The sequence below is a fragment of the Lampetra fluviatilis genome, chromosome 4 (assembly GCF_964198595.1).
Source record: "Lampetra fluviatilis chromosome 4, kcLamFluv1.1, whole genome shotgun sequence".
Lineage (NCBI taxonomy): Eukaryota > Metazoa > Chordata > Hyperoartia > Petromyzontiformes > Petromyzontidae > Lampetra > Lampetra fluviatilis.
The window spans coordinates 27,695,148-27,718,891 of record NC_136278.1 but is presented as its reverse complement, the minus strand read 5'-3'; the positions used below and the strand labels follow the sequence as shown (position 1 = coordinate 27,718,891).

At 41.2% G+C, this 23,744-nt stretch overlaps 1 protein-coding gene and 3 non-coding genes across 8 annotated transcripts; all 4 read right to left on the bottom strand.

The window, feature by feature from the left end:
• Nucleotides 1–4,545: 4,545 nt before the first annotated feature.
• LOC144931715 (pumilio homolog 2-like) lies at nucleotides 4,546–23,304 on the bottom strand. Of its 5 annotated transcripts, none has more exons than XM_078855926.1 (22): nucleotides 23,178–23,304; nucleotides 22,433–22,700; nucleotides 18,751–18,819; nucleotides 18,377–18,482; nucleotides 17,757–17,941; nucleotides 17,187–17,353; nucleotides 16,730–17,009; nucleotides 16,273–16,420; nucleotides 15,828–15,944; nucleotides 15,193–15,338; nucleotides 14,946–15,084; nucleotides 14,519–14,662; nucleotides 14,035–14,316; nucleotides 13,399–13,626; nucleotides 12,366–12,639; nucleotides 12,012–12,141; nucleotides 10,525–10,653; nucleotides 10,097–10,234; nucleotides 9,687–9,812; nucleotides 7,547–7,668; nucleotides 7,135–7,327; nucleotides 4,546–6,770 (listed from the first exon to the last, which is right to left on the bottom strand). In XM_078855926.1, the coding sequence occupies exons 2-22, from the start codon at nucleotides 22,676–22,678 to the stop codon at nucleotides 6,639–6,641; spliced, it is 3,501 nt and encodes a 1,166-aa protein (XP_078712052.1). In that variant the 5' UTR covers nucleotides 22,679–22,700; nucleotides 23,178–23,304; the 3' UTR covers nucleotides 4,546–6,638. The 5 variants fall into 5 exon arrangements, with proteins under 5 accessions (XP_078712052.1, XP_078712054.1, XP_078712050.1 ...); XM_078855928.1 differs by having other exon boundaries at nucleotides 17,757–17,845; nucleotides 22,433–22,692; nucleotides 23,178–23,300; XM_078855924.1 differs by having other exon boundaries at nucleotides 22,433–22,692; nucleotides 23,178–23,299.
• LOC144931875 (small nucleolar RNA SNORD103/SNORD85) lies at nucleotides 10,787–10,879 on the bottom strand. Its single transcript, XR_013636678.1, has one exon. It is a non-coding gene; the product is annotated as a small nucleolar RNA SNORD103/SNORD85 (small nucleolar RNA).
• Nucleotides 13,708–13,801, bottom strand: LOC144931877 (small nucleolar RNA SNORD103/SNORD85). The gene has a single exon (XR_013636680.1). It is a non-coding gene; the product is annotated as a small nucleolar RNA SNORD103/SNORD85 (small nucleolar RNA).
• LOC144931876 (small nucleolar RNA SNORD103/SNORD85) lies at nucleotides 15,524–15,614 on the bottom strand. The gene has a single exon (XR_013636679.1). It is a non-coding gene; the product is annotated as a small nucleolar RNA SNORD103/SNORD85 (small nucleolar RNA).
• Nucleotides 23,305–23,744: the final 440 nt, after the last annotated feature.

Below are 23,744 nucleotides of genomic sequence, written 5' to 3'. Positions count from 1 at the left end.
GCGACTGAAAGGGTGTTTTGCACGCGCTTATATATTTATATAGACGCACACACACACACTCACTCTCACGCTCCCCACTCTCTCGCTTCGCTTGGTCGCGACATGGCCAATATATGTTATGACATTACGTAATTACATTCCAGAAATCACCACCATCATGTGTGAATAACGCGCGTTTCGAGAATGAAGATATGTGGTGGTGGTGGTGGGGGCGGGGCGGGCGGGCGGCGGTGAAACTTCTAACATTGTTCCACATTTTTGTCGATTTAAAGCTTTCGTGACTGCAGGGATTCATCTTCTTAGTTCTTTCGGTAAAGTCACGTAGAAGGGAAGTAATAAAATAATAAAAATAAACATAATAAAATAATTCTCACGACGTTTCGGCCACAACGCAAGCAGCCGTCCTCAGGTGAAAACCAGGTCTGTCGGAGAGACAGCGTCTGATTCAAACGCTGTCTCTCCGACACACCTGGTTTTTACCTTCCCTTCTACGTGACTTTACCGAAAGAACCAAGAAGATTGTTCCAAATGATTGCTGTGTCTACATCGGTACTCATTTTAACACGCAGAACAATGGGTGGCTGAGTGGAAAAAAACTGCGAGATTGATTTTACGAAGGCCGTCTTGGGCACTCCTCGAATCAATGATGCGCAGCAGATCTTTGTAAAATCCACCGCTGGATGAAGAACCCCGTGTTTTGCGCTGATTTTATATGTAGCGGGGCTTTGATTCTACTCCACCACGTGGGTCAGTGCGGGTTTGTGAAGCGGCGTGGGGAGGAGGTGTCAGGATGATCACTCGTCGTTCCGGACAGCCGTGGCCTGGAATTGCAACTCAACGCGGTCGTGGTTTGCAGACCCAAACGTGCGCACGACAGATTTTCTTGAAACAGCGAACGCGTGCCTATACGAGGGGTCATTTACGACGTTATGATGATATCCATCACGAACTTAGTCACGTCATTGTAATCTGCCATGGTCAATACACTGCTGGATGAAGCCCTCTCCAAGCTACGATTTGCGCTCGCGATCCTGCGATGTTTGAGTCCACGTAAAACTTGCACACGAGCCGATTTCATCGTTCCATCTCCCCGGACAAACGCCCTCTCGGACGCGTTACATTCCTTGCATGTCATAGACATTATTCCAGAACTTTGAGCACATTGTTTCTTTAATACACGTGTCCTGTCCAAATCCACGCTAGATGTTTAAACATGTTTGTGTGAACCTGTAGTGAAGTGAGATCACCGCTGCCATGTCGATGTGAGTGGTCGTTAACAATAACAACGGAATCAAACTTGAAAAGTGCGCAAAGAAATGTTGAGAGACGCGTGCTTTGAAAGTACATGGAGAGATACATGCAGAGGAACACGGAGTGCTCCAGATGTCGTATGACCCCCAATCCAATTCTCTCAAACGAAAGATATATTTTTTAAAGTCAGGTTTATTTAAAACAGAAATGAATATTCAAAGTGAAAAGAATGTTACGGGTCAATTAATTTGGGATTACAAGACATCCGGACCACCCTGCAGGTTTTAGAATATGCACTTGTTAAAGGCATAATTAAAACTGAATAAAGGCAAATGAGATTGGACTGGATAATGACCGATGGTTAAAGGCTATCGAGTGGCAGTCAAAGGTCGGAAACCCACCCAAGCGGACACTGACGCAGGAGATGGAGCGATTGAATCAGCTCGTGCGTGCAAGTGCGGGATCGTAAATATGGCGAAATGTCCGTCTCTATCCAGCAGTGAATTGATCATGGCTAATGATGATGATGATAAGTTAGACCCCAAAAATTATTGGCGACGTGCTATTATTAATATTGTCTTCCGTGGTAAGCAATCGGCGCCAGGAGACGGAAGGCCGGTTTGGTGACGATATTTATTCAGGTGCGCCGCTGAAAGTTATCCAAGGGCTTTTCCTCGCGAAGGCTACGGCTGTCCACGTCTACTCCTCAAAGAAAAACAAATGCTGATTAGATTTTGACTTAAAACTTTCGTGACTGCAGCAAATCATATTTTGGTTCTTTCGGTAAAGTCAGAAAATAAAAATAAAATAAAAAAAATAAATTAAAATTTTAAATAAAAGCAAAAAACCACGACGTTTCGATCGCAACACAAGCGGTCTTCATTAGGCGCCTGATAAAGACCGCTTGTGTTGCGATCGAAACGTCGTGTTTTTTATCTTTAATTTGTATATATATTTTTAGTTTTTTTTCATTTTACATTTATTTTATTTGTATTTTCTATCTACGTGACTTTAGCGAAAGAACCAAGAATATGAATGCTGATTAAACGACAGTAATTGCTTTCGTGTGTGCACGGGCAATCACAGACACAACGAGGCCGGATGTTTTTACTCGATGATGGTAGCAATTAGCTGGGTTGGTGCCCTGCGGTTACTAAAAAACAGAACAAGAAAAAGTCACCCAGCCCGCACCGGTAAAACAGGAATTGCTGTTTGTCGGGAACACGGGGGAGGGGTCTTTAAAGCGTTTCCTATTTGCTAAATATCCAAGTAGTGTAGCAGCGCCATCTGTGGATGTGGCATTGGACGTCCGACGAAGACTAAACGGCACACGATGAACACGGTAGAGGAAACAAATGTCAGCTCGCAATACGCGCCGCACGACATTCGCTCACTCGAGAAGAGAGAGACCGACTCGGAAGCGACAGCAGCCACGCAGGTCAGCCGGTGCTAACAATTTAACAATTGCCCAAGTTGCGCGTTTTTTTTTTAAACATCTATAAAAAATGTGTTCATAAAATTAATGAGTATTAACCTGCGGGCGGGGGGGGGGGGCGGGGACCGGAGCAACTTAGATAAAATCCACGCGTGCGAGGGGACAACGCTCGATCCCCATTTCGGATGGTCGAGATGGAGATTCGGCCACGCTTGACTGTACCGCCATCTCACGGCGAAGCAGGGTATGGCACCTCGATGCCGCACGCGAGCAGGGCGATTCACGCAGATTGTAATGCCACCACCGTTCCAGTGCTGAATTACAGACGTGTGCCACCGCCATCAGACGCATGGTCAGCGATTTAATTTCATCCAGAGCTGCGGTTAGTATTTCGGGTGTACGCCGTAAAATACTCTGCGAGAAATGAAGTCCGATTTAAACGTGAAATTTGCAGCACCCCTTCTCAATGCGTTGAAGGCCTACCCCCCCCCCCCTCTCACGGCATGGGAGTTATTTGACCATACTTAACCGTGCATATTCTTATTCTTGGTTCTTTCGGTAAAGTCACGTAGAAAGGAAACAATAAAATAATAAAAATATCAAATAATACAATTCTCACGTTTTAAATAAAAATTTAACCGTGCATGTTGTGATCTTTGCTCGATTGTGTGGTCTGTTAATTTGTTTCTGGTTGCTTGGCCACTAAATCCATTGCGATGAAAACAATGGGTCCAATTCTTTAAATCAGTCGTCTCTTTTAATTATTGCAGTATATAACTCTACGACTGACATTTAATCTCTGTGCAGTTAGTGAATTTTTCATTGATACAACAGCTGGTCTGCTTTGACGTCGTCACATCCGGAACACCCTCATCTTAAGAACAATGTTTCCTAGAGTGCAGTGTACAATGAGATCTGCATATTATTCCAAGTATTTTATAATTAGTTATATTTTATGGTTACATCTTAAGGGCTAACGTTTGATTACCAACCAACTTATTGTTTTGCCACTTTCAACGCTTAACATCCGAAGTTGTCCTTTACGTAATTTTATTCATGCCTATGGTAGTTTTCCCCCCTCTATTAACCTTTAACTGCAATTAAATTATAACACCATCTGACAAGACGAAAACTAGGGGCATTACAAATTAAGCGCGACTTACCAAGACATCTCAGATTGTCATATCTTTCACAGGGAGTTCAGTTGATACATGCAATGTAACGTTTTGTTATGCAATTTGTATGGTAAAATTAGTTGGAACAAAACAAAATTAGCAAAGCGAAATTCAAACAAGACCGTAAAAGGTGATGTTTAATCTAATCATTGCCCTGAAGTGACCATTCAGAAACAGACGCTAATCGTTGAACTCAATTATTTGAACCCAAAGTCTATTTTTCATCATGGGACTCTGTTGCCAGTATAAAATTTTTTAATAGGTTTTACCCATTCTGGCAACAGGCGTTAAAGATGGCAAGGGAGGTTTTCCCATCATGTTGCAGCTCACCCCGAGCTCTCAATGTCCTGATCCGTGCGTTGTCTTTGTGCTGTTCGCCATTTGGCGTCAATCTGGCCTAACACGGTTTCAGACTAGGCTCTAAAGTTCTCTGCTGATGACCAATCAGTTTCAAAGACAATGTACATACTGTCAGAGCATCTTTTTTGTTTGCATGTTCACCACAAGTAAATGTGGTTAATGCAGACATGATTCCTTGCAAAAGGTTTGTTTGGTGTTTTAACATCTTAACTGTATTGCCAGAAAGAGTAAAACCTATTCTTAGTCCCTGTAGTGTCTATAAGTAACATTTTGTGCACACAACCATGCCAACACCACACCAAACAGTACTCCATTATTCTACGGAAAGGAGCAGAAAGTTTATTTCATACAGTGATATTCACAATTGTTTGTTACAGCATATACAAACGACAAAATAGATTAATTGTTTTATCTTGTGGCAATGGAGTCAGAAGGGGAAAACCTGATTGAAGTGAAAAAGTTGAACTAGGTACATATAAATATATATACACTGTATATATATTTCCTTACCCAGTAATATGTATTGGGAAAACTGTACTGAACCCAAAAAAGCTGCATATTTTCCCCAAATGACAATTTTTGTTTCACATGCCTTCAAAAATGCCAAAAGATAGTTGTTTAAATTCTGAAAAGTTCTTACATCCATGTCTGAAATCTTGCATTGTATTGCTACACTACTGTATACCATACATCAGGATGTTGTGTTTATACCGACTGGAATTAAGATAGCTCACCCTGTACATTCCATCATATTTGCATGCCTTAGCTGAATATACATTAAAACGCTTGAAAATATATGCATGTGAGGCAATGGTTATACAGTACTTAGTTACATTTGAGCCTCTGCTCTCTTTTTTATGGAACAAACCCTCCATTTCAATGGATGGGTCATATACAAGGCTTTCCACATAATATACATAATAGTATGTTAACAGGGTTATTTTCAAATGGGGGGGAAAAAATGGACACTATCATACACTGCTCACTTACAAGTAGACAAACTTGAAAAATACACCACTGTACAAAAAGGGGCTCCCATCACGTTACATAGGCAGGAACACAAGATAATTTTATGGAAACGATGCTTTTTTGTTTAAACATTTCTACAATGCACAATCTGCAATCACAGGTATAATTATAACAGTGCAGTAATAAAATCTAAAAAAAAATAACTCAAAAGGCAGAATAAAAACTGTCACTTACAAATATAAACAGAGCTGCAATGCTTGCAACTCGCACGAGCTGTGTAAAAGTTTAAGGTAATGTTACCACAGTCACAAAGTACTGAGAATGTACACTGTATATATGCATGCGGTAGCCCAATGCATGGCGCTACTGCAGCTGGAAAACAAAAATCTGAATTTATAAATGTCAAAAGTTGTAAAATGGTTCTCTTTTTCCATCAACTGGGATACAAATGTACAAATGTACAATCTAAGCAGATATGCAGTTTCCTTTGTTAGCAGTGAAAAAAAAGTCGTTTTCATTGACGTCTTGTTTTGCATGCATATATTTTACTGTATATATTATAATAAAACAGATTGTGTACATTTAATTTAAAAAGTCTAAATAATTAGCACATTTAAAGTACGAAAAGCTTACACGTACGCTTCATGCAAGGGTTAACCAACCACGAGGAATGCTATTTAATCTCTCTTTACAGCAGTGACGGGACTATAGTTTTTTTTCCCCAGTGCATGCCTCTTTGGTGTGAAGGGCCCAAGAAAACCATTGAGTCAGTAGTACCAGGGACCATAAGGCTATTTTGCTGTGGCTGTCAAGTTATTATACACCTTATTTACATTCTATCTACATTACGGTGGTGAAAAAAAAAGCGGTGGGCAGTGTAACGGCGACTCTTGAGGCAACTGGGGAAAGCATGAGCACGATGGTTTTTGTCCCTATTAAGAAGCATGTTTAGTTGAAACTGCATGGCACAAATGCGCTTATCAAGCCGGCCAAAAATGTTTAAGTCGTACACTATATATTGCCTTGAGGTTTTTTTTTTAATCTCCAATAAAAAAAAATCCGAGTGTTGCAATGTAGAACATTAGCCCATTGTCACGAGTTGTTTAACACTTCTTTGGTCAGCTTTATACAACATTAGCACTGTGTAGTTTCAACCGAACACGACTTTTACACCTTATTATTCAAGCATAAGGTTTTACATTCTATTGCTGGAGAGATTTCATAATTTACTCCCTAAACCTCAGACAAATCAAAAGTCTAGAAATGCTACAATACATCAACACTACCAACTACATCAACAGCTTATAGTAAAAACACACAAAATGGATTATGATATTGGAAATAATTAAAGCATGCCTGGGATAAAATATTTTCTCCCTTAAATGTACACCTACAACAACATCAATTATTCTCTGGTTGCTTATACGACTCTCGCAAGCAAAGCTTGTTCACAGGATTCCGTTGGGTGGAGCGCCAATAGGTCCAAGGTCGGTGCTGTTCTTCACAAAGTATTTCTCCAGCTTGGCGAGGATGTGCTTGCCATACGTGTACTTGCGCAGAGTTGGTATGTGCGGCCGAATCTGCAAAAAAACACATGTCTTAGGTAAAGGTAGTCACCAAATATTAGGAAGCAAATGTTCAAATAAAATTTTTTTAGTTTAGCTGCATACATCTAGCACATGGAGATTGCCAACAACCAAATAATATCCTCATTTAATTAAAACATTTACACATTTATAAAGTCAACTCAAAATTACTCGACAGCAGCATGCCACACCAACTACACAGCTCGTCTAGATCAATGTTGTATGTTGAACGTCTTTCGCACCGTTCTTAGCCAACTGTGCCCCAACGGAGGTGCAATAGCATTGTGCACCGCAATGCAATTTTGGAAACGCTTGCGATAGAAGTTACTCAGATGGCATAGTAACTCTCAGAACGTACCTTGTGCATGAGGATTTTCCGCTGGGTTGGCTCGGCCATGTCGATCATCTTCTGCACCACGTAGTTGGCATACTGGTCCTTCATCATACTGTAGAGAGCAGTGTGGGGGCCATCTGTCATGGTGCACACCTCTTCGATGAGCAGTGCACGCTCCGCACGCGACGTGTGAGTAATGCACTTCTCAATAACATTGCTGCAGACGGCAAAGGGAGAAACACCCATTGGTGACAGGTCATGCATGAGCAGTAGAATTCGATTGTTAGTGAAAGTCAACAACTTCAACATTCACAAAATGACCACTCAGAAAACATTTACCGCCCCCTTCTCCCGAGTGGTCACGCTGGACATGACACTATTTGTACAACCCAGTTACTGTTTTAGCAGAAGCAAAGGAGCTGAAACAACACTGCACCTGGCAAACTTGTGTTGGCTCAGTATCAGGACTTTTCCACGCATCTCCGCAACAATCTTGCTTTTGTCCTCCGACCGTCCATGTTCAAGAACGTGCTGTATTACATAGTTTCCATACTGATCCTGAAAACAAGATTTATGGCAGTACATTGAGGGAGAGAGGACACTCATCTTTACATGTGTAATAATAAGGCTACTAAATAGAAAAAAAAATATTTACTAATGTTAAATACAATTCAGATTTACCCTTCGTTCAAACTAGTAAATTATTTGCCAAAAATGAACAGTATTAACCATGATGGAGTGACATCGCTGGATGTCATCATGTTGTGGGTGCAGTACCGGCCATAGAGGGGCACGGTGTGCGTTGAGTAACATCGTTGGATGGCCCTACAGGACACGGTGTGTGGGTGCCGACCTCAGGGGGAAGGTCGACCGAGGCCGTGACATTCTGGTTGACCCGGGAGGACACGTGACCAGTTAAGATGACAGGGGGGGCCCCCAAGAGGGGGCTAGGGGGGGGGGTCACGTGATTGAGACCCAGGTCCTTCCCAATGGTTCTGGAAGGGGGACGTGGCCCAGTGTCGGAGCCGGCCACGCCGCAAAGAATATAAGCCGAGTCTCGAGAGGGATCGGGGTTGTTCATCTCGGGAAATAAACCATTCGTCGACGATCTCCGTCCTACGGATCTTCCAGCACGTGGACCCGGGCAGATGCTGCTGGTCCCGGGTCTGTAGTAACAGTTACGTGGTAACTAGTGTAGTTAGCCAGGTGGTCACCACCCAAGATTGTTATTGTGTTAAGGGAAAGTGTACCCCGTCTATTGGAACTAAATAAATGCGCTGCCTTCAAAGTCTACGTCTGCGACTCAGTTGAACCCACTACAATAGTATGGGAGAATTTGCAACGTGAACAATGTAAGGCTACCGTTTCATATAAAGAATTATTTCACAAATTTTGATTTTAAACTTTCGTGACTGCAGGAACTCCTATTCTGTGGTTCTTTCGGTAAAGTCCATCATATAGAAATATAAAAAAATGTAAGTGAATAAAAATAATAAACAACACAATACCACTAATGTAGACTGTAACCTGGTTCTTAACCTCGGTGAGTGTACTGGCAGTCTTTAGACTTATTCTTGGTTCTTTCAGTCATTTTAAAACAATATATAAAATATAAATGAAAACAAAAACCACGATGTTTCGATCACAACACAGTGGTCGTAATCAGGAAAAGGGGGTTTATAGCCTCTAAAGGTAAACTGTTTATAAAGGTTCATAGATGGGCGTAGCCCAAGTGTGTCAGCAGCATGGGCTGGGCAGCTAATGTTAATGTAAGAGAAAGCAATGCCAAAGCAGTGGGTTCGACACCAATCAAAAGGGCCGCCAGGCAATCATTTGCACCTCGTTCATGACTTCATGAACGAATCTTTGTTGAGAGCCAGTAGTGGCTATCAACAAAGATTAATTCATGAAGCCATCCATATATAGACAATTTAAACCGAGAAGATTGTTATATGTCATCAACCACTTTGGGTCACGACTTGATTTGTTTTCTTGTCAATCTCCACCGTCAGCAGTGTGGGTATGTGGAGCGAGGTGCAAATGATTGCCTGGCGGCCCTTTTGATTGGTGTAGACCCACTGCGTTGGCATTGCTTTCTCCGACATTAACATTAGCTGCCCCACCCATGCTACTGACACTTGGGCTACGCCCATCTCGAAACCTTCATAAACAGTTTGATTTTAGAGGCCAATTCTACTTTTCCTGATGACGACCGCTTGTGTTGCGATCGAAACGTCGTGGTTTTTGTTTTTATTTATATATTTTTTATATTTAAATTACTGAAAGAACAAAAATAAGTCTACATTATAGACTGCCAGTACGCTCGCTCAGGTTAAGAACAATTGCTACAGTCTACATTATAGACTGCCAGTACGCTCACTCAGGTTAAGAACCAGGCTACAGTCAACATTATAGACTGCCAGTACACTCATTCCGATTAAGAACCAGGTTTTTTTGTTAAATTTTTATTCACTTTATTTATTATAATTTTTCTATCAACGTGACTTTACCGAAAGAACCAAAGAAAATAATTATTTTACAGCTCTGAGCTTGGCGAATGTCTGGTGCAGACTGACCTGCACAAGCTGTTCAGTGTGTTGATGGAGCTCCTCCAAGATGGCCTGGGTCTGATCTGGAGTGCAGTGCTCCAAGATGCGCTGGATCACTCGACAGCCATATGGATGGGTAGACAAAGCAAATACCTGGAAAAAAATAAGGAACATGGTGGACATGTTATCCATTGTGTAAATGTTTGTTTTGTATGTGCTAGGGCAACATGCCCTTCTCTCCGTGGCTTTGTGACTAAATGTTTTTTTAACAGAATAAAATTGGAAATTTGTTTTTTTTAGTGAGAAAGAATTTTTACACACTACAGTATTTTTCTCATAATGGATATTTCTTTTGACTAAAAACACCAAAAAAAAGTATGCAGCACAATGTATGCATATAACAAAAGTACAGTTGTGAGGAATGCAATATACAGTACCTGTCCTTTAAACGCATCAATGATGAATTGCAAAGAATGGGGTGGAACACATTCAATGCATTTCTGCACCACATGATTTCCATTTTGATCCTTGACACACTTCAAGACATGGCCATCCAACTCCAGGACCATTTCGTTCTAGGAAAAACAGGATTTAAAACAGTTTTAATTTGTCTAAAGAGGATACATTAAGTGCAATGGTGAACAGATATCCATTTATCCTTCAGGCAATTTATTTTTGTTTCCTTTTCTATGGAAACAACCTGTTACACTTAACAATCAAGCTACTATTTATTCAGGTAAGTACACATCACCACCTTTCAAATAAAACATTGAAGACCTTTAGGGAATGTTTTGTTTGTTGCAAAATCAGATTTTAATTACAATTCTGTCCCCCTATTTCCTGTTGTATAATCCCAGGCAAGTACCTGCTGCTCAGGAGGGATCGATTCAAGAGCCTTTTGAATAACCCGGCAACCGTACATCTGCAAGGCCAAAGGAAGCACGTGTCCTCTGATTCGCTGGGCGAGTGCTTGCTTCTGGTCAGGGCTGCCAAACTGTAAGGACATTGACGGACACGATTTTTCACACCGCAAGTTTGAAAGCAATAGTGCAAGTCATAAAATACATTAAAATGTAATAAAATAGTTGTGTAAATTCTGCCATGTGGCCATTTATGATTTAAAAAAATCTGGCTCAGAACAAGAGTACAATTTAAAGGTATCTTCACCAAACCGCTTAACAGCAATTCTCAGTGAGGGCAAGTGTGTCATCATTGCCAGATTACCACAGCAGTAACTTACATAATGAATCTATCAAAGCAATACATTGCAACCTCAAAACTTTACTGGGATATATAGCCAATTTAATTTTGAAGAGTGTTCCCCGCATGTGAGAAGAAAATGGGAGCACCATGAAGAAACCAATGCATGAGATAACTCACAAGGTACACACAAATGGGTTCTTGGACAATACATTGAGAAATAATGCGTGAATGTAATTTTCAGCTTTGGTATGCATAATGGAAGGACGAGAGGAACGTTGTTATACAATCATAAATTAACCACTGTTGCACGAATATCAGAATTAAATAATTTTCTTTGGTTTACTTTTACATGCTCACGTTTATGCCGTATTTAAACTCCCGTCGATTTTCACTAAAAATACACTTATTACTGCATGTAATCCAATGCTTTCAATGTTCCAAATGCAATAACATTACCATGTTTCTATTAAAATGTCCAAGTTCACAGCCCAATTACAATGTACTAATCAATAATATGCCACTAAAATGCTATAATTGATTCTACTTATGGCAGACCTTATTTAAAAAATATTCCTCCAAATAAGACCTTGGCATCAATATTGTAGTCTAGCCAGCATTGTGTTTCCTACTTATTTCCTGCCTATTTAGAGCTTTGCGATTCTCCTTGCAAGCAATTGTGTGAACACAAATATGTGAAGCAAAATTTTGAAATACCACAATAGGTAAAAATATCTTATGACCTTTCATAATTTTGTCGCTATCTTATGCCAATCAAATGTAATTTTTAATCATGTATTTAAAAAATAAAAAAACATTTGCAATATCTGACATTAAACTCTTCAAGAATACTCCCAAGTAATGTACTTATGTATAAGAGGTCTGCTTCATGGTATATTTAATATAGTATGTGAACATTCGTGGAAATGTGACAACTATACAAGCATCATACGTGGCCAGTGATTTTGTACAATTTAAAGAAAAATATATTTTTAGAATGACTTGGGTTAGGTAAATTATTAAATAATACATCTCGCTTGGTATCATCTATTTATTATCAACAATGCGTACATTTTTTTCACATGCCAAAAATGTCAAATTGCTCTTCATCAAACATGTGAAACATTGCAAAAGAATTGCATCCATTCTTACCTCAAAAAACTTTTGTATCACATAGTTTCCAAAGACATCGGTCATGAGCTGGTAGGCCGAATGCAATATCTCAGCGAAAACCATCTGTCGCTCCGCTGGGATGGCTCTCTCCAACTTTTGCTGTATGAATCTGCACGCCAACAATACAAATCAGTGCTTTCTAACAAAGGAGCCATTCCTTCTTACACAATTCCAAGTTAATGGGCAAAAAATGACAATCCAAATGTATTAAGAATTTTTCTGGACATTTTTTTAAAGGAACAAATAAAATTAGGAATTAATGTATCTGCCGCATTGAGTCATCGGGAAACAATTACCTTTATTGCACCCACATTGTGTGCGGGGGGGCCTTACCTAGAGCCGTGCTGGTCTTGGGAGAATTCAACAATGTGCCCTGCCAAGTCACGGAGCTGCAGATTCGGGAAGCGGTTGTTGCGGAAGTCCTCAAGCAGGCGGCTGCGCCCAGTGGGCATCATCTCCGTCTTGTGGGTGTAGCGGGGCCGCAGTGTCGGGAACAGCTGGCTCCCCGAGCCTCCAAACAGGCTCGACGTCGTCCCGCTCAGACTGCGATATTTGGCCTCGGCGCCCGGTGCCGCAGAAATGAAGCGACCACTGCCATTTGGTAACCCTGCAGGATTGGCAATATAATTTTTTTTTTATTAGCTACGTGCAAAAGAGTACACAGATTTATATGAAAGAAAATACGAACTTGTTTCCTCAATTAAATTTCGATTTAAAGCTTTCGTGACTGCAGGGATTAATCTTCTTGGTTCTTTCGGTAAAGTCACGTAGAAGGGAAATAATAAAAATAAAACATAATAAAATAATTCTCACGACATTTCGGCCACAACGCAAGCAGCCGTCCTCACGTGAAGACCAGGTCTGTCGGGGAGACAGCGCCGTCTCCCCGACAGACCTGGTCTTCACGCTGTCTCCCCGACAGACCTGGTCTTCACCTGAGGACGGCTGCTTGCATTGTGGCCGAAACGTCGTGAGAATTATTTTATTATTTTTATTGTTGTTTCCTCAACTTTACCAAATAAGTGTTACCGATGTATTGGACCGTCGTGAATTTATTTGAAGAGGTGTTAACATGCTGAATTTTGTATTAAACAGATTTTTATAAACCTTTATCATGAGTCTCGATGTTTATACCATGTGTTTTGGGTAAAATCCAAAGTCGTATGCTATGATGAGTTGCATCATTTATCAGCTTCATGGTATGCAACATAAAGTGAAATAAGCGTCAAATCTAGTTATATGCAACAGATGTGGTACGATACAGAAAACACCATTTGTGCAAACATGAAGGTAACTGCATTCCCAAGTTAATGAAAAACGCCAGAATTGTGCACCTCTGATCAACAGAAAAATGTAAGGTACATACCAATGTTAAGGCTGGATGAGGATCCATGAGAGGACAGGGAGGGTGGTGGTGTGAGGGAGCCTGGGTTATGATTAGGGGGGAGCATGCCAATGGGCCCAGGTGAAGAGGAGAATCCAAGCCCATTGTAAAATGACTGGCTGATGGGGGCCAGGCCGCTGCCTGAACGCTTGTAGTCGAGACTTCCAGACAACGAGTCCCTCCGAGATCCACTTGTCATTGCAGAGTTACCTGTGCACGGACCATAGTAATGCAATTGTATCAACGTGCGAACTTGTGTTCCATTAAGAATTGGAGATTGTTACTTTAAAGTCTGGCTCAGGCAAAAAGAGTACAAAAAATGTTCTCAACATAAACATCCATATAGCAATGTCTCAGTGAGGGCAAGAGTATCATCATAGCCAGACTATAGGTCATTATCATTTAAATCCATCCCATTTAGGTATGAACATGTCAAGCATTATTTTTTTTACAAAACCAGTTCTGATCTGATTGACAGTATACACTTTTACAATAGCCACTAGCAGCAGTTATGCTTCAATAAAGCAATCTTAAATTCATGCTGTCGTTCATTTCAAACGACAAGTGTGTGGTCTCAAAAACACTGCCAATCAAAAGTCCGTTGATTTTTCTGCTTACCAGTGGAAGCAAATGCTGAGAGACCTGATCCAATGCCTGCACCCACCAGGGAGCTGTTGTTGCCAAAGCCAAGAGAGCTGCCACTCTGGGAGAACAGGGAGCTAGCCTGAGAGGCAGCAGACAGTGAGGAGTTGCTGTAGAAGGGGCTTGACGCCATGTTTCCACCCCCTTGTTGTTGCTGCTGCTGCTGACTGTGCTGGCTGTGCTGTGCTCCGATTGGGCGGAACAGACTGTTTACAGAGTTGGCCATGCTGTTGGCAGGACCCTGGGCTGACTGGGCAGCTATAACAAAAAAAGGTTAGAATTAGCATTCGAATTTACAAACCAGTACAGGACCCAGATTTTGTACATTAAGCTTGCAGTTACAAACGTTAACCAAGGTAACAGAAACAATAAATAACACTGATAAACGCCACATGTTATTACAGTTAAGTGTTGTCGTTTTGTGCAACTACATTAGTTGAGTGTAGAAAAAAAAAAGTACCTTGTTGGGCAGCAGCTGCATTGATGAGGACAGGTGTTGGGGGTGCAAGACGGAGCTGAGCGCCTAGTCCGGCACGCACATTGGGATTCATCACCAGAGTTCCGTTCTGATCGTAGTATGCAACCGGAGCAATCACCTGATAACCTAAACAAAGAAAAACCATCAGCCCAAGATGTTGTTGAAACTACCCGGTTAACTTACATTGAAGCTAATATAATTAATATGGTCTTAATGTATTTTGCAAGTTGGCGATGGCTAAGTAACTATTATAGTCAGTATTGTGCAGCCCAAGTGTGGGTTTTAAGCGACTGTCTTCACATCTAAATCATAGCACACGTAGAGGTCAGCAAACACATGAAAACAAGGGAATGCCAGTGCCTGGCACCTTACTCGCACATTGCCATCAGGCTACATCCCGAACGTTTACCTTGCATGCCTGCTGCCGCTGCCAGTCCTTGGCTTAAAGCTAGCTGAGTGTTGGCTGCTGTCAAATTGTCTCCTGGCTGCTGGCCCTGCTGGGCTTGGTTTGGAGTGAGTGGTCTCTGGCCACTTGCCGCCCTCAACATCTGAAACGCGTCGAGAAAAGCCACGATTACAAATAGAGGAAATGGTAAATCTATTTTTGGTAATAAATTTCAAATGACAATGAAGCTATCATTGTGAAGTGTTGTTACCTGAAGCTGCCCTTGCTGTGCCTGGGAAGCAGCGGTCTGGTTTGGACCATTTGGTGCACCATTTAGCGCCTGCTGCTGGAATAAGTTGGCAGGATAGACCCCCCACGGGAGGCCATAGTACTGGGGAGGTACCACTGCAGGGCCTGCTTTTCAAAAACAAAAGTAATTTTCCAAGTGACTTTATGAAAGGCAAAACAAAAACCCAAGTACAACCAAATTAAGTAAAAATATTTTGTGGTAGCAAGTACTTCTATGCAAACACACAATTGGTATTATAAAAGAAATAAGACTTAACAGAAATCGCATGTGGTTACAGGGCCTTAAAATCAGGTCTGGCTCAGTAGAGTACATGTAAAGACTCTCATAATTGAATGACCCAAAGGACATTCTCAGTGAGGGCAAGATGTTTCATCATTGCCAGACCAGACTTTTATAGACCACTAAAGCCATTCACATATGCAATTTTTACATAATTAAACATTAATACCAGAGGCTTTATATACAATATATCGACCTCAACGTTTTACATTACTACAATGAAAAAGGAGATGACCACATTCAACTACTAAATAACTACTGCTCACAAATAAAATTGAATTATTGTACCCTTTAATTCCAAAATAATAAGTATTCACCTGCAAGAGTGGCAGCTGCAGCTAGCCCAGCAGAATATGGGTCACTTCCTGGTGGGCCCTGGCTTATGATGTAGGGATTGTGCATTATTGTTGGAGGAAGACCAGCTGAAAACATGCCTGTGGAATGCACATGCAGATTGCGTAGACAACTCAACTTACATTTTTTTCTCCACAATCTTATTCACAGTAACGAGCACACATTATCAAAGTTGACAGGTTAATGCAGTAATAATCATAAACTTTCTGTACGGTCAGGCTCAGTTTCAAATGAGTACAAATAGGAGTCTCATCAAAGAACCCAATGGGTTTCTCAGTGAGGGCAAGAGAATCATCACAGCCTTGACCATGAATAATTAATTGAAAACTACAATTAAAAAGGCAACTACAACAAGTAAAAGCATGATAAAAAAACATTTTAAACAATTCCAATTGCATGAAATCTTACCAACATGCTGCTGCTGTGCTGCAAGGGCATATTGTTGTTGTTGTTGCTGCTGTTGTTGCTGCTGTTGTTGCTGCTGTTGTTGTTGCTGCTGCTGGCTGTTGGCCAGCTGTTGCTGCACAGCTTGCATATTTGACACACGTTGGAATAGCTGATAAAGGACCACACAAATGTATCATTAACTTACAATTAACCATTGTATGTATTAAAATGTATATTACACTATCGTTATACAGCATATACATATTTAACATTTTACAATGCATTAAAAAGCTGTTGCATTCTAATCGACTTGATGTATCCCAGGTCACTCTTGCAAAATAGGTAATTATCATGCATCTCTGAACTGGCCTGTATTTTCATTAGCTGGATTAAATAGACTAACGAACAACATTTTACACAATTAAGGATGAAAATTTCACCCAGAAGCAAGTCGTACAAAAAAAATTCCACAAATCACCTGCTGCTGTGTAGGATAGTCAAATAGTCCGACATTGGCGGCAGGAGAGTCCATTGGCACCTGTCCGCTGGAATACTCAAACTGGAGCGACTCAAGGCTCACTGGCTCAAGTGGATCAATGGGCACGTTTTGCGTCTCAGGGGGCCCAAACTCTTCCACGCATTGCTTGGGGACAGCGTTTCCAGCGAGCGGCACCAGCACATCGCCACTTGACTGCATGACGACACCCAGACGCTCGGCCACCTCAGTCGGCGATTCCTGGCGGCTACCTGGCATGCGGCTACCCCGTGTGTAGAAAGCATGCAGAGCAGTGGATTTGGTGGGTACAAAAAAGATGCATTACATCAGTCGATGAAGATCATTTTACAAAAAAAACATTTTTTATCAAAGTGCATGTTAAATTGTACACATTTTTACAAAGAATATTATGTTCATACATGCAAAACTTAAATATTACCTGAATTCCTTTAAATCTGTATCGATCCCATTTGAAATTGCCATTCCAACTTTCATCACGCTCTCGTCATCCTTTTTCAGATCGCCACCCTTATCCTCCTCAAAGGGTGAAGATTTGCCCTTTTTGTCAACTTTTGAGACATCATTGGACTCCTGATCCACAGCACCCTGAAAAGGTATGACACAAATTATTTTAAATGTAAAGCTCTCAACATATTTCTCATTTAAAAATAAAATGTATCATGTTGCATCATGTTCTTGGTTCTTTCGGTAAAGTCATGTAGAAGCGAAATAATAAAAATAAAACAATAAAAATCTCACGACGTTTCGATTGCAACACAAGCAATCATCATCAGGTGTGAAAACCACACATTTTCTTGCTGTGGTTTTCACACCTGATGATGATTGCTTGTGTTGCAATCGAAACGTCGTGAGCATTTTATTGTTTTATTTTTATTATTTTATTATTTCCCTTCTACGTCACTTTACCAAAAGAACCAAGCATATGAATCCCTGCAGTCACGAATGCTTTAAATCGAAATGTTGCATCATGCTTTGCGATGTTACTTACAAATGCTTTTCTAGCTCTGGGATCAAGCTTGTCTCCAGGAGATGGGCTTAGGACATACTCCACCATGCTCACTCCGAGGCCATCTGCTTCTGAACGTGGAGACAGCACCGAGCTCATGTCACTGCTCCCATAACCACCTGGCACGGAGCGCCGCTGAACCATGATTGGCCGGGACACCGAGTGGTCTGAAATATAATTGAGCAACGTTTATGTTTTTAAAATCAAGCTTAGCCATGAAACGTCAACATTAAAGGTTTAGCCTACCCAAGTGAGTCATCGAACCCAAAAAAACGTTAATTGGCGAATTTCTGTATTGCAAAAATCTTTCAGATATCATAATTAAAAGCGACAAAAATGAAATGCACCAGTACCAACGAAAACAGTTATACTGTACATGATATTCAAATATTTCCTTCACAACCATGTTTTAAGAAACCAGAAAGTATGTGGATACATTTATAAAAAAATGCAAATCAAATTTGTTGGCATATTTCTTGACAAACTTAATAAAAACTAAGACAAGGAATTCAACTATTCGTAGTAATTCAATTAAATATTTCTAACCATTAGTCAAACTTAAACTCCATCCTTGGATAAATGGCAAAGTTGTCACAACGTACCTGATGCACCCCACGTGTTGTTTCTCCATTCATCACCAAGAAAAAGGCTCTTTGATCCATCCTTTGCAGAATCATCAGATTCCCAGAATTTCTTTGATGGCAAGAGCTGCATAACAAAAATATTATTTGCTAAAACAACTCCTGAAAGCACCACAGTACAATTTCTGAAAATAGTAGCCACAACCACTCACCAGTAACTTCCCCAAAACAGTACTTGAACAATAGGCCCAACTTGCACACATTTCCATACAAGCTGATATGGACCCTACAATTCAGTTTCCATTCCAACTGGATCACAAAGGGAACTTTAAAATGGATTTTTTTTTTACTTTGCACATACCGCAATTGAGTAGGCAGTTTCTATAGGCACTCACCTCACCCATACCCCTTCCTTCCAAAGCTAAAGCTTGGAATCCATGATTGAGATCTTCCACGGAGTGACCCTGCCAAAACAGACACAACAGTTAACGGACCGCAATTTGTGCAATTTTCCAGAAAGCTAAAATGTCAGCATATGCGTCAATGACGAATTTTCCTGCAGAAGTTATTTTCAACGAAAGGCTTCAGTTTTTTTTATTTTACATTCATAAAAACACTTAATAATTTTTAAAAAAATCGCAGCTTGTTCCACTGTACTGACTTTTGGAAACCTATACATAATCAAATACATTAGGCTCAATAATACTCATTTATTTACATCAGTTTGTAATACAATGGAATTGAAATTAAGTTTGGGTTGTATTTTATCACACGAAGTAGTTTCAACAATATCATGCATTGTGAACAACATAATGCATATACTTAAATGAGTGGGAAAATACTCAATATGACCCAATATCCAAAATGTAAGCAATACATACTTTAAAAAGTTAGTGTCCTAAAATTAAACTCAGTAACCCATAAAGATCCATTGAATGAAGCTAGATAAATTTAGGTTTAGACCAATTCAGGACCTTGTTGATTTAATGAATTGTATCCATTTAGGACTTGAAATTATATAAATGTCTTATTTTCATAATACTGCAGTAACTCTGCTAATCCATTCAGTATGGATTCACACATCATGAATAAACAAGACATGATTTGATGATCTAAATAAAAGCGAATTTATTAATTCACTGGATGCGTGCTTCAATTATTAAATCATACTTAACAACCTATTCAACAACCCCACTGCGTATGCAGCATCCAAGACTGACCATTAAAATGCAGCGGTTGCACTTAATGTTTGTTGTACTAACCACAGCACCCTGTTAAACGCGTGTGGGCGGATGTGGAATTCTCTACAAAAGTTCTTTTACATGAACAAGCTCTCACTACAGGCACAACCACTTACATATTTCACAAATATATATCGTATAGCTTTGTAGCAATATCCAAAAAGCAAACCTTTAGTGTCTAAAATTGCTGCAGAAAAAAATCCAGTGGTAGAATAACACTTAAATCTAACGCCTGTCTTAAGGAAACAATGGCTTGGCAACACCCCACATTCTTTGGGAATTACATCGTATTAAATGTCATAAGAGTGCCTGGGTGAAGCGTCTTACGTTGTTTTTTGGACCGAGGTTGAAGTTACCATAATTGAAACCAAAATAATTTTACAACAATTCGGCATTAAATGTGCACAGTTCATGAGTAGATTAACTAACACATTTAGAGCATACCTACCCCGATTTATAATCTATACATGTTTCTGTAACACGTGACTTGCTCTTCAAAAGACATTAAAGACAGGCCACTTGTGAATTTATATAGCGTTCACAAAGAGAATTATGCAGAGTATATCAATGCAGCAATATATTTACTTAGTCACAGCTTAATTTATGGCACCGAACAACACAGGCATTCTTTCATGTTTCATAGAAATCCCAGCAGCTTAAGCTTGAACAAGTGACAAAGAACACTGCCTCTTGGTGCCGTTTTAATTTTATTTCTCAGCATAATGCCAAATTCTCTAAGGGCACTAATGCTCCAGAAAACAATGTAAAAATACATGCATTCCAGATACGTTTAACCACACAATCGCTTCTTGAAATAACAAGAAAAAGTTACCCCAGTCAAGTGTTTGGAAATGTTCATTTACACCTTTACACAGCATCGACTTTCATTCATTCCAAAGGTTTTCAAACGAGCAATAGCAGGTAATCACCGCCGCTGTGTAAGCTGTACAACATTTAAAATCTATCAAGTAGATGAATCAATTCCGTAGGAATGCAAATGTTCATCCACCATTGAGCGCTGTGGACCAAATCAGTCGATGCTGTAAACATGTCCTTATTTAGGACGAGCAACAAGCCCAATCAACGAGTCACACAGCAAGCCTTTTTTTTTTACAAGAGATGAGGGTTGACATTGTTTATGCATTTGCAGCGTTTAAATAATGCGCCTGCTACGACTATATCAACTGAGATGCGCAGTTGACTAACAAACACAAAACTCTCAAACATTACAGTCTGGATTTCCTCCCAGCTGACACTTAAACCATAACCATTGCAGCAGGGAAATCCCACCGTTCAACAACGTACATGCATTTACATTTATAAAACACACCAATATCACCAACCGGGATTATGAAAAATCTAGACCAAAGCACAAATCCTACATCGTTTGTGGAAACATTTTATACCAAACTTTACAGAAAAACCTCAAGACCAACACGACGGGCACAGTTTCAACCACTTTTATAGCCGAGGTAGATTAATTAAAAAAATCAGTGGGGGGGGGGGGCGTAACTTCATGGTAAATGAACCCCCCCCCCCCACCAAAAAAAAACTAAAAAAAAACTTCCCCTAAAACTGGAGGCGAACCTTCTCAGGTCTGGCAAACAATGCACAAACGAAACGGCAAAATGTGTCGACGTATAATGTGAACTTAATCTAAAAAACACGCTACTGCAATGTACCGATCCTGGTCACGAGAAAGTTTGACAATATAAATTAACGACGAAAGAGCCACCCGGCCTCACTCCAACAAAAGTCGGCACGAAAGCCTCCAAGCACTAGGCCTCTATGGTACAGTGCGCTCATGTGGTCAAAAGCAGGAAGTTATTAACATTTAAACAATTATATACAAACGGATACTAAAAATTGCCACCGAATATTATGATGCAACCATTAAACGCGATTTAACGTGAACATTGGAATTAATTGTGGGCCCTTTTCAAAAGCCACAATCTAAAGTGTTCACGAATCAATTCCAAAAGTGGGACAATGATGCACGTGCGTTTGGCCGGCCTTACTGTACATTAGGCACTGTACTAAGAGCACGAGGGGCTGGGTCCATTATTAAAATAGTTCAATTTAAAAATTAATAATTCTAAATGTACACTAAAAAAAAGAGAACGTGGAGCGAGCTCCACATTCAAATTGTCTAACGTCGCCTTCACAACGGTAAAAACGCCAAAGGAAACACGTGCACGCGAGGAAAGGCAACATCAGGAAGTAGACAATCTTTTGTTATAAACACGAACTTATAACATACAAACGTCAATCTAATATATTAAAAAAATATACGTTTGATGCAATAAATGTTAATCAGCGAATAGACAGACCTAATCATTTTGCATTGCGACGTTGTAAAGTGATTAAACCACGGTACCATATCCAAAATTGCAAGTACACACAGTACAATCTAACCCTACATTTGTAGTACATACGAACCGTTGCTATATTATTGATTTATTATGAAATAAATCGCCACACCAGCTCAAAATGAAAAGCATTGCATACAATAACTTCAATTACAACCTAACGAAAGGGTTTTCAAATACCAACCCATCTCGAAACGACACCAACCCAATCCACACCACCCACAAAATCATGAGACCACTAACCATGCCATCCCCAATGATACATCACCTCCAAACCATGAGATACCAACCACAACATCTCCAGACAATGAAACATACCGGCCACATCTTGCCAAGTGGGTCACGTTAACCGCACCATCTCCAGACAATGAGACATCGCGGCCACATCTTGTAAAGTGAGACCGCACTAAACCACACCATCTCCAGACAATGGCAGACACCACGAAACCCACCCCCGTGTGCCCCACCTGGTCAAGTTGTTGGTGTTGCTGCTTGGAGCCAGGCCCGGCCACCTGCTCTCCATGCTCCCTCTCAAACAAGTATCCAACCATCGCGTCGTCCTGCGAGCGGCCAGCCTGCACTACCTGATGTTGCTGATGATGATGATGCTGCTGCTGTTGTTGAGAATGTTGATGTTGCGGAGGGCCCGGTTGGGCCATCACGGGCATGGCGCCTCCTCCTCCTCGGCCGTCCTGGCCACTTGCATGCATCATCGGCCGCCGCTCACCTTCATGCCTCGAAAGCAAAGCGAAAACAAAAAAAATACTTGTTTCATTCAAGCGAAGAAACTGTCGGCGACGATGACGACAGCGGCACAGGGAGTCTGGCTTCGATGTATTCGGGTGGTTTAATAATTAGCGGCGTGAAGGAGCAGAACAATGAAAGCGAGCACGCGTTGCGGCCTACGCGCTACCCGCGCTACCGGCTCAAGCCTCGCGCCTTGCCTAGAACGGCAGCAGAGAAACGTGCCCCAGTCTCGGCAGGGGTGGTAAGGGTTGGTGCGTGGTGGTTCGGCTGACAAAAACGTTACGGACTAAGAATGACCCCCCCCCCCAACAAAAAATCAGCAATGCAAATAACTATCCCATCTCCTTCACCATCGGGTGGCTTTGCGAATTATATATAACACGCATAAAACCCCTACATAACCACGCCGACACGTAGCTACGGTTATCGGAAACTCGCCGAGGCAATCGGCGAGGCGAAACTCACAGCGAAGGGCGGCCGATGCTGGCGGATGGCGGCGGCGGCCCCCGCCCGTGCGCTCCAGCATCACAATATGGCGCGGACCGGCCCCGCGGTAATGGATGCCATGAGCGAGCGGGCGGGACCCTGAGCCACCGGCTTACTGCCGCCCTCCCCTCAGCCAAACCACCCAACCACCACCCGCCTCCTCCCACCCCCCTCTCACACACCGACCAACTTGGTTTCGCTCGCCGTGTGCGTGCAAGGAAAGGGCGTTGTGGGGGGTTTGAACCCTGACCCTGGCCATGCCCGCCTGAATATTTGGAGTTTGGCAATGTCTCTCTCCCCCTCTCTCCCCATTGTCGCGTGGATTTTTCTCCGGTTCCTCCGGTTTTTTTAATTTCATATTCAGAATCAACGTGCGATGAGAGTGTTTGGCTGCACTGAAAATGTGTCCACACGTTGAGCTATCATTTGTGGACACATCGCTTCTGAAAAAGAGTATATCTCAGTGGGCCTTACCAGGTAAAATAACAAATATTTAGTTTGATATTTGGAGTTTTCATGTCTCTCTTCCTTTGGTTGCATGGATTT

Bases quoted from the DNA above. Each gene is read 5' to 3' on its own strand.
- LOC144931715 (XM_078855924.1), bottom strand. From the start codon at position 23,238: ATGCTGGAGCGCACGGGCGGGGGCCGCCGCCGCCATCCGCCAGCATCG. The intron at 14,317-14,518 runs GTACTTTTTTTT...TTTTTGTTATAG, and splicing joins TGCAGCTGCTGCCCAACAAG to CTGCCCAGTCAGCCCAGGGT. The intron at 12,142-12,365 runs GTAAGGCCCCCC...GTTGGCGTGCAG, and splicing joins CAAGACCAGCACGGCTCTAG to ATTCATACAGCAAAAGTTGG.